General features: G+C 39.8%; 1 protein-coding gene across 1 annotated transcript; it reads right to left on the reverse strand.

Annotated features, from left to right (window-relative positions):
* Positions 1-1,430: 1,430 nt before the first annotated feature.
* Positions 1,431-9,541, reverse strand: ric3a (RIC3 acetylcholine receptor chaperone a). The gene is made up of 7 exons (XM_039796129.1): positions 9,330-9,541; positions 6,672-6,889; positions 6,316-6,391; positions 3,913-4,009; positions 2,602-2,759; positions 2,147-2,409; positions 1,431-2,085 (listed from the first exon to the last, which is right to left on the reverse strand). Exons 1-7 carry the CDS (start codon positions 9,445-9,447, stop codon positions 1,615-1,617), a joined length of 1,401 nt encoding a protein of 466 aa, XP_039652063.1. The 5' UTR covers positions 9,448-9,541; the 3' UTR covers positions 1,431-1,614.
* Between the last annotated feature and the right edge of the window lie 545 nt (positions 9,542-10,086).

The raw sequence follows: 10,086 nt of genomic DNA on the forward strand, positions 1-10,086 counted from the left end.
AAAAACTGTTTCAACATTATGTCTGGGAAGTAACAGACAACTAATAACACTCATTTTGGCTCTGCCTGTTTAGGTGTGCCAGCAAGTCAAATCTGGACTGAAACACTTTAATAGATTGTAGCCATTGTTCTTAATAGTAATCACAACTGTGTATGACAAGTCAAAATGTCCACAAAGCAAAGGTCTACTGGTCAAAGGGACATGTTTGATGTTGCTGCCTGACGATGAGTTAATCCCTAGTCTCGCATTTCCCGACCTTCCTCCACAGCACTGCGGAGGAGGGTCTGGCTAGTCCACACAGCATTCTGGGACATATGGCCTAAAAAAGAGGGACATCGGGCGGCACCTGAACAATCCCGGAAGTGGAACGTTGTCGATATAGACTAGTTAGTCCCTGACCCTTGTGCTGTGGCAATTTGCTGCTGCTAAACAGTTGGATCAAGTGCAAAGGATGGATTTCAAAGGATGGCGTGTAGTGAAGTGTAACTTAATCACATCAATCACTAGGGGCAGCAATGCGAAAAGCATGACTTAATCTTAGCAGGACACTTGAAGTCAAAGTTGTGCTGCTGTGGCAGCTGAGAGCTATCTCACCACACCCTTCCTATTTTACAGCACTCATTTGTATTTGTAAATCTTCATGCTCACATTTGATCTTTATATTGACACATTTATTTTACTGATATTACCACTGCTGACAATTTGCAAAAGACCTTCTCCACCTCCACCTGCTTTGCTTCTACTCTGTTTTGTGTGCACCCTAAAGGGTTTTTATATCTATGATGATTCTTGCTGGGGGATTATTTGTAATACTGCCTGGATGTTATCTGTCATGTTGCTGTGCATTCTAAGCATCCCCAAGAGTAGAACCATGTAATACCACCAGGTGGAGCCAGATATTGCATGACAGTGTTGTGTACTGCATACTCATTAATGACTTCACATATTTACGTTGTAGCAAAGCCTCAATTCTCTGTTGCCGATGTGAGCACCCATGGCTTCTGTGAAACGTGACACGTTTTCTGATTCAAAAGTAATAACAACATTGTCATGTAAAAGTAATCTGGGGTGATGATAAATAATGCAAACATTCTGCGGGTCCACAACATTCCTTCATTTTGAACTGTAAAGCCTTTCTTGATTAAAAATAAAAGCAAATGAGCAGTCACTATATTCATAATAATCTTCAATTCTTTTAAAGGTTCTGCACACCCACACGGGTGTTTTAAATTAACCTGACTGACTGCAGTTGGGCTATGCCAGGAATTAGCCAATAAGAATGATAAAGTGAACGTAGAGAGGGAGATGTCAATAAAGCACATTTTGTTTGCACTGAAGAGTCTAATAAGGCAAGTAAGTGAAACAAATCTGTGTGGGTGGACCATGGGTGTGCAGGGCCTGTAAATAAAAATAATAAGCATCAGAAGCTCTTGAGACTATTATTTGTTTATATAATATAAGCATAACTTTACAGCAGCATTGCATGTCTCTATTCACCTTGGGTTGTATATTGTACACATATAAGGGATCAGTAATAAACAGAGTACAATTTGAGGAACATAAAGATCACTGTATGTTTAAAAACTCATTTTAGGTAATTGGAAAAGTCTTTTTTTACGTCTCTCTCCTGTTCCGCATCCTCAGACCACTCGCCCCGACTTCCTTAGGCATGTCTGCATGGATAGGGCTGTCTTCCTCCACAGGCTCTGACACTAACAAATACTCTTCTTTATCCTCCTCTGCTTCCTCCTCCGGGTTGGGACAACCCTCACAGCTGAACTGCAGGCTCTCTGCCTCCATCACTGGATCATCTTCATCCTCTTCTTCCTCCTCTTCCCCCTCTGTGCCCTCATCTTCTTCCCCTACCTCCTCTTGCTTCTCTTCTTCCTCCTCTTCATAAGTACACTCTTTAGGGTAACGGAACACATCTTCGTGGTCACTAAAGCTAATTTGCTTCTTACCTCCATTAAGACACTGTAGCTCTTTGCTTAACTGCAAACCAAGTCTCTCTTGCTTTCTTTCTGCAGCAGGCTGGAATGAAGGAAGACTGAGCAACTGTATTTTCTCTGCCTCCTCCTCCTCCTCCTCCTCCTCCTCCTCCTCCTCCTCCTCCTCCCCTCCCCTCCTCCTCTATCTCTTCCTCTACTTCCTCCACTTCTTCCTCTTTAGCCTCATCTTCCTCATCCTCTTCCCCCTCCTCTTCGTCCTCCTCCTCTCCCTCTGCCTCTTCTTCATCCTCCTCTTTAACTATGGATAGTTTCCTTGCCATAATCTCTTCCTCCTCTTGCTCCATCCTCTCTGCCAGGGCTTCGGCGGTAAGCTGGTGGGGGGGCTCTTCTAGTGTAAAGGTGTGAAATCCACGTCTTTTATAGGGCTCATCATACTCTGGGTAGGTCTCTTCTGGGTAGCCTGCATTGGTGTACAAAAAGATGCATCATATACAGTATGAGATTTTGCTTACATAAAACAGCTTCTTATAATTAAAATTGTGATTTGAATGCCCCGGAGACAAAATCTGCGACTATACAGTAAGTGCAACAACTCTAGATTTTGTAAAATGATGTGAGGAGATTAGGGATTCAGATTTAGGCATGTATGTACCTTCCCAGTCTGCACAGTAGGGGACCTCCTCAGCCTCCATCTCTGGGGAGAGTGCCTCCAACCGGCCCTCCTGTATCAGCTGTGTGATCTGTCTAAGTTGCTTGAGTAATTTCTCCTCCTTCTTTGATATAGAAGTTTTACTCTTCCTCCTTCTGCCACTAGAGAGCAGGACAGATAATGAAGCAGAGTCATGCAAGACGGCAATGCTATGGTACATCACTCTATGCCAATGGTTCTTTCCATTTACATTCATTTTACATTCAATTGCTGTGTATAGCTACAATGCATACTTTCGCTTTTGTCTTGATTTCCTGATTCTTCTTGATTTCTCAAAGTCCTTACTAAGTGAGATGAAGCCGAGATTAAATTTTTTCAATGAATTGTGACTAATACAGATTATTATTATTATTATAATTATTTTGTTATGTAATGATTGTGTTATATGTTGGGACCCCCTCGAAAACAAGATGATACATCTCAAGGGGTTTATCCTAATAAACACATTTTGAACATTAAGTCTATGAGTTTTTATTTGCTTGTTAAAAAAAAAAAGATTTAGCATCAGCATGTCCAAAAGTGACATGAGTAGTTTCCAACAAACTAGCAACTAGAAAATTCATGTTCTTACACATTTGATTTGATTGAATTGATTGCATTTTTAAACAACCTATGCTGTTTTATGACAGACTTTTAAATAAAGTAGTAGCAGAAGCTGTTAAGTAAAATATGCCAATGGCCTTTCCACCATTGAATAATTTTCCTTTTTATTTTCATGCCAGGTGTAGAGCCTTTTATCTACTCCTAGATTAGGCCAATACGGTGGGATCAGGGGAGAACTGGCTTGGATGCGTGTTCTGCGTGCCAATAATCAATGTCCACAATTTGTCTGCATTTCGGTGCTGTGACCCATTTATTTTCCTTAACGGCCTGCTCACCGTCGCACAAGCATTACAGTCCATTTCATTTCATTTCTGGTTTAGTTCCATTCATTTTCCTTGTCAAACAAATCAAACAATGACACGACTGACACGGTGAAAAGCTGTATGCTTTACCCTATTTCCACACACCTGTGTACCTGTCGCTGATTACCTTTATGCCTTCCCAAAGGCAATGCTCCACCCAGTGCTCACACATAAAACTGCATATTAATTGGCATAACCAACATCGTAGCCTATAAACACAAAACAAAATGGTATAATGGCTCCAACACCAGGTCTGTACTGATTTATGCCAGTATAAGTCATTTTTTCTGGTTCATCTGTGCTATGGGCAGTGAATAGTAGGATGTTAAGAAAAAAAAACAAGTCTTACCTACTCCCAGAACCACGATTCTTTGCAGAGACAATCCTCTCCATCATCGCTTCTGTTCGCAGAAGTCTCTCCTGAAGCCTAACAAGCTCATCGGGTGCTACAAGATTTACAAGAGACAACATTGTTTTAAAGTTGTTGTCCGTAAGATTTTCATGTAGTTAATTGTCTAGAAAGTACCTATCTATCAAAGAGTGAATTAAAACAATGGTGATTGAGCATATAACCCACTGATGAAAGTGCTTGTATTTGCTGCTTTGTCAAGTAATACAATCTGATTGTCTGTGGTGACTTTCCTGCCCTAAATCTAAATGGAGCGCACAGTTACTGGCACTTTTTACATCAGTCGGAAGGGGTTGGTTTTCACCGTCTGCACAGATGGAGCTTGTCACTGCCTATTATGCTGCGTAGTGTGTACCATTGTACTCGAAAATTGGGACGTTCTGCCCTTTTCCTTCCCGGGTGAGGCGAATAAGGGGAAGGCGGTGAGTGCTTCCCGCTCATCCTTGGCCTCCACTTCATCAGCTGAGGTTATACCACATTCTGCCTCAGTGGATAGTAGGGTGTTTGTGTCACATTGGTTAGATTGGATGCTAACGCTATGTGGCTAACCGTGCTAATACGGGCAACAGTGCTAATGCAGACGGCTTCACTGTGGATAACATTGCCTCCCCCGATAGCCCCGCTAGTAATCCCGCTAGCTGCGTTAGCACTGTTGACTGTGTTAGCACGATTAGCCACCTTAGCTAGCCGTGGCCTCCCCAGCTCTTTCATCTCCACGGCTGCGTATGTCCCCACACGGCCCATATCTTCATGGATGTATTAGCCATTAGCTCATTTTAGACTAAGCGTAACTGCGTAGCCTCCAACTGAACTTGACTACGTAGATGTGACGTCAGCAATCTGTCTGAAAGTTATAAGTCTTCTGGTAGCTGTGCCAAGAGAAATCTCAATCATTCCGAATCTTGCAGAGACGGAGAGCGTAGGTATATGTAAGGAGATAACATAGGCACAGGCTAATTATTGCTAACTAAAATGCTAGTTAACATTAGTTATTAAACTTAAACAGCTAATGTAAGTCAAAACTGCCTGTGAGCTTCTCCTGTACTGTACGGTAATTTCTCTACTATGCGACAGTAAGTGGCGTGGTTATGACACAATCGTTAGCCTATTTTTACAAAAAACGTCTGCTACGGAGCCATAACATGAGATACAAGGTAATGGAGCCTTTTATACATTGTTGTGTTTCTTTAGAAATAAACAATGGACAAATAAAGTCTTTAAACGCTTCAGATGTAAAGTTATTCGCTGTCAAAATGATGTCAAAATTAATGGCAGTCAATGGAATGCTAACTACGGGTGAGTGCAAGGTAGCATCAAAATGGCGCCATAGGAGGTATGCTTTGTGGAAGCTGGCTTACCCCCTTGGTGTGGACTAACTGCAGGTTAGAGCTGCCAATCTACCGACGTCATTCAGTCGATACGTTTTCGAAAGGAACTCTGGGAGATGAGGTCCCAGAGTAGCCTAGAAATCTAGACGCACCCTAGTGGCAGCAAATTTAATTTGCAGCCAGGGGGGTCTAGGCACTCTCCGTTGACTTGCGAGCTGGAAAAACCAAACTCTGGTCAGGTCAGTCACATCATGTATAGAGTCGGTGGTCGGGCTTATGGTTGCTGCTGTTGGGATCAGCGGTCTTCTGGAAGACTTGGAGTTAAATGGCACAGAAATCATTCTTAAAAAAGGAAGATGTGTTCAGAGTTTTGCCGACCGGATAAAGCAAAAGTTTAATCTATCAACTAGCTTCTCTTCCTTCTTCGTTGCTCTGCCTGGTTGTAGCGCTATCGTATTGCGTGCAGAGGGAATTTGAAAGACAACCGTTTATCCCGTCCCTCGGATTGAGCCCTGTCAATGGTGAGTTCCCAGACCCAACATCTTGATGTGGGTCTTGTCAGGCTAGTCCCAGAGGCCCCCCTGTAATAACATCTTACCACCAAAGCTGCTGCTAGAAACAACTTAACTAAAATCTTACAGACAACAACTTTAACAACAAAATATAATGAATTTCCATGCAAATGATGTGTGTGTCAATTTATGTGTACATTGGCACACACACATGCACACACGCAATCACTCACTCACACACACACACACACACACACACACACACACACATGCATGCACGCACGCACACACGCATGCACGCACAATTTATAATAGCACAATTTAATTTGCCACTGTACTTTTAGCTTTGTATATTCTTTCACTGAATAAACTTATACCACTAATTAATAATTATTTAAGAATCAAAACAAATGTTAACATATTGTCCATGAACAGTTCAAATTACATTAGTTGGAACCCTAGGGCTGTTAAATAAAACAAATAGTTTTTGGAAATACACTTACTAATCCTATTCTCCATGTTTGCCTTGGTTACTGTTGTGTAGTTTCCTGATTTAGTAGTCTCCCCCTTACATGTCAGCTGTGAACATAAAAATGATTATGATTAGCGTAATGCATTTAATTGCCTAAATGGTCTGCAAATGCAAATGACTAATGTCACAGAAATCACCATGTTATTTCTCATTATGCAGTATTTACTTGACATAGCCTACATTATAGTGCAGTATAATATAGTGTAGTGTAAAGCTGCATGATAACACTTTATATTCATATACTGTACAGTACTCTACAGTATATAGTGTTTTATAGTCATACAACCTACCTACCTGCCTATCAAGCAGGTCAGTCATAGTATTTACCTTATAGATTATATAGAAGATGTAAAGAAGTATCCCAAAGCCATATATGGGTATTGCTTGAGCCATTAGGTTGTACTTTTTGCCCCGTCCGATGCCTTTTACTTTGGCCATGGCCTCAGCACTGTGTGTCATGGAGTACGAAGGGTCCACACCCCACCGTTCTTGGTCCTCTGGCAATGACAGCTGGTGCATCACAGGAGGGTAGAACCCTGGTCCAACTGGAGAAGACAAAAAACAATCAATCTATCTATCAATAATTAAAGCATTTTTTTCCTGCAAATACCAAACAGCGACCACTTCCTCAACAAGTGGTACATGTAGCTTCTTTTCTCATTTACATGCAAGTAGTAGGCTATGTAGTTAAATCCTTGAGGAATGAAATTATTTTTGTTGCCAGCACTGCAAGTTTACTAACATTAAATTGATTTCCCATTTAGTTCAAATAGCCTAAATTATTCACTGGTATCAGGTAAACACTGTGGTTTTGATCAAACAATCAGGGCAGACACTGTTCCAGATTTTCTATTAAAAAAACAACTTGGATAGGTGAGTCTGCAGACAAAATATGTTACTGTATTCTACATTTCACATTTTAGCTAATTATTCTGAACAGTTGGATAAAGCACATTATCTGTCCTTTGTGCCGCCCTCAGCGCCTCATTGCACCAATCATATGCTGTTGCTTATGATTGACAGTCTGTTCCACCAATTACAACCAAGTCCGCATTAGCAAGCAGACGTGGCCGCAAAGCAGAGATATAGGCATTGGATATAGGCAAAGAACTTCTAATATATATATCCGTAGACCGGCTTTGATATAGGTTACTGCGGTGAAATAGTAGCTAGTTAGCTTGAGGAGCGTTGAATGCCGTGTGTAGCTAGGTAGCTAGCTTGTAAAGACGTTTAATGTGGTCGTTATAAGTTTGAAAATGCCCACCAACAAAAATAACCATCTAATATACTAGCGAGATACACCTCAAACAATCGCTCATAATTCTAAAATTATAAATCAAAACGCGCCATCTGTTGGTAGCCTAACGCACTGTGAGGATAGCATGCTGCCACTAAGCCATGATGAATGTGAATTGAACATTATAGACGCGTTGAATTGCTAACAAAAACCAAAGGAAAGTAATAATTTCCTTAACTTTTGGACGAACGAGATATAGTTGAAGAGAAGAGAAGACGTATCCCTGTTTCGAAGCACAAGGTAACATAACATACACACATACACAGCTCTGTTAGGAAATAGTGCTCACTTTAACAGTCACGCACAACAGGCAACCCCTAAAAACAATATACAGTACAACACAGTCAGGGTTAAATGCCCTGTGACAGTGTCATGAGGATGTGAAACATCAGAGAAAATGTTGTTTTAGCTGTGTGACATTTGTGTCATGTCGTTTGCTTGGTTTGTTTGGTTATTGATTATTTCTGATCAACATCAGTTTGTGGTCATTGTTTAGGTCAGGGATCTTCAACTGGGGGTCTGGGACCCTCAGTCACAGAGTCAATGCAGGGGTCCTCCAAATTATTGTTAATTTTTGAAAGTTTTTTCAGAAGTCTTAACATGAATCCAACATATTTGACCAAATATAACCCACTGCTTACTGGCCTATAGGTGAGGTACTCACTAAGGCCATCCACAGCTACAGTAAATCCTAAGGATTCACTGTGCCACATGTATGTTTAACATTAAAACAGGATTTATAAAATCATGCATACAATTATTAGTAGCTTAATGTTCTATACAAAAAAAAGTATGTATAAAGGCTTTAGGTCCCCCTACAGGATATTGTAGGCCCAGTTTATTATGCAAATTCAATTTATACAATATATGTATGTAGTAGAGGGCCCCTATTCCGTCTCTATTTTATTTAGGGGTCCTTGGCTTGAAAAATGTTGAAAACCCTTGGTTTAGCTTATTAATGGTTGAGTAGAGCTAATTTATGTCTTTGGTATTTGATTAGAATTGTAGTTTCAAGGATTGTTGGTAATTTATTATAATTTATATTCTATTTAAATGTTCGAAAAACTGAGCCTAAAGTACTGCTTGATTAGAGTGGGGTAGCTGGTGGCAGTCAGTATGTTGCTTTTAACTACCGGCCTTAACACAATTAAACTTTTTTTTTCATATTTTAGTTATTTCTAGCCTGTGATAAAATATGAATAAACTCATAAAGTTAAACTGTAATATTTTAAAAATAAATAAATACAACCTTATATGCTTAAGCCATTTACAGATATATAATCAGACACGATACAATTTAACTTTAAAGCAGAGTATTTGAGTAGCCCTACATTTATATTATATATAAGTGTACACTTCCAAATTTAGGTCAGATTTATCAACAAATGCAGCAGCTTAATATATGTCAGTACTTCCATGGTGGACATAAGGTGTAAAAGCTTTTTTTAATTGTACACCATATTCCATATACATATTCTTCAATATATGTAAAATACATGTTTTTCTATTTTTTATCTCATTCATTGTGTATCTATGATGGGGCCTTGGGCCTGGCACACTCTGTATAGTCAAAGTAACAGCTGGCAATAACAACAAAAGCACAGCAACAACAACAACAACAAAAAGACATCAGAGATGGAGCGGGATGGAGATGGTTGGATGGATGATGATCTGATAAGCTGCCTTACCCTCAGGCCGTCCCATCTCCTTTTTCCCTCTGGGTAAAAGCATTCTGGGCAGGAAAAGAGAAATACAGAGAACAGAGCATGATATAAGAGTAACCTTCTGGCAAGTTGTTATAGACATTTCGTCTCACAAAATGACAGTCATGCGTTTATTTCACTTGAACAGTTAAGATAGTATCCACAGATGTCATCTCTCATCTGGTGACGTTCCTGCCCAGATTAGACCAGATTACATCAGATGCGTTCAAGTGCTGTTCGAAATATTGACAATATATCCCAGAAGAGGGAATTAACTGGCCTAGTGCATTATTATTATTATTATTATTATTATTATTATTATTATTATTATTATTATTATTATTATTATTATTATTATGCCCTAAAAGTAATTAAAAAAACAACCTCTACAGCAACCGATGAATCGGCTAATCAGCAATCAACTTCAATGCACCACCTTTACTGTTTGGTCATGAAAGCCAAACACTCTTGAAACAAAATTCCCCTTTCCCTGGATTACTTGATTACATTTCAGCCAAGGTTCTCCATCATTATTTATTTTGTCCCAACAAAAAATAAAAACCACAGCCTTCAATTTCGATTCAATCTCCACAAAATGAGTTTAATAACAATATGGACCTAGTCTTTTAGCTTTGTATTATTGTATCCACATTTGGTGCACATGATTACATACACAGACCTTGCTTAATCAGGGGTCATTTCATATCCATTTTTTTAGGGTCATCACTGCAACAAGCCAAAG

Source organism: Perca fluviatilis, chromosome 3 (genome assembly GCF_010015445.1).
Source record: "Perca fluviatilis chromosome 3, GENO_Pfluv_1.0, whole genome shotgun sequence".
In the NCBI taxonomy this organism is placed as follows: Eukaryota; Metazoa; Chordata; class Actinopteri; order Perciformes; family Percidae; genus Perca; species Perca fluviatilis.

Coding starts and splice junctions, on each gene's coding strand:
- ric3a (XM_039796129.1), bottom strand. CDS start 9,447: ATGTCTATAACAACTTGCCAGAAGGTTACTCTTATATCATGCTCTGTT. Junction 4,010..6,315: donor AAACATGGAGAATAGGATTA/GTAAGTGTATTT, acceptor TAAATCTTGTAG/CACCCGATGAGCTTGTTAGG. Junction 2,086..2,146: donor AAGAGGAAGAAGTGGAGGAA/GTAGAGGAAGAG, acceptor GAGGAGGAGGAG/GAGGAGGAGGAGGAGGCAGA.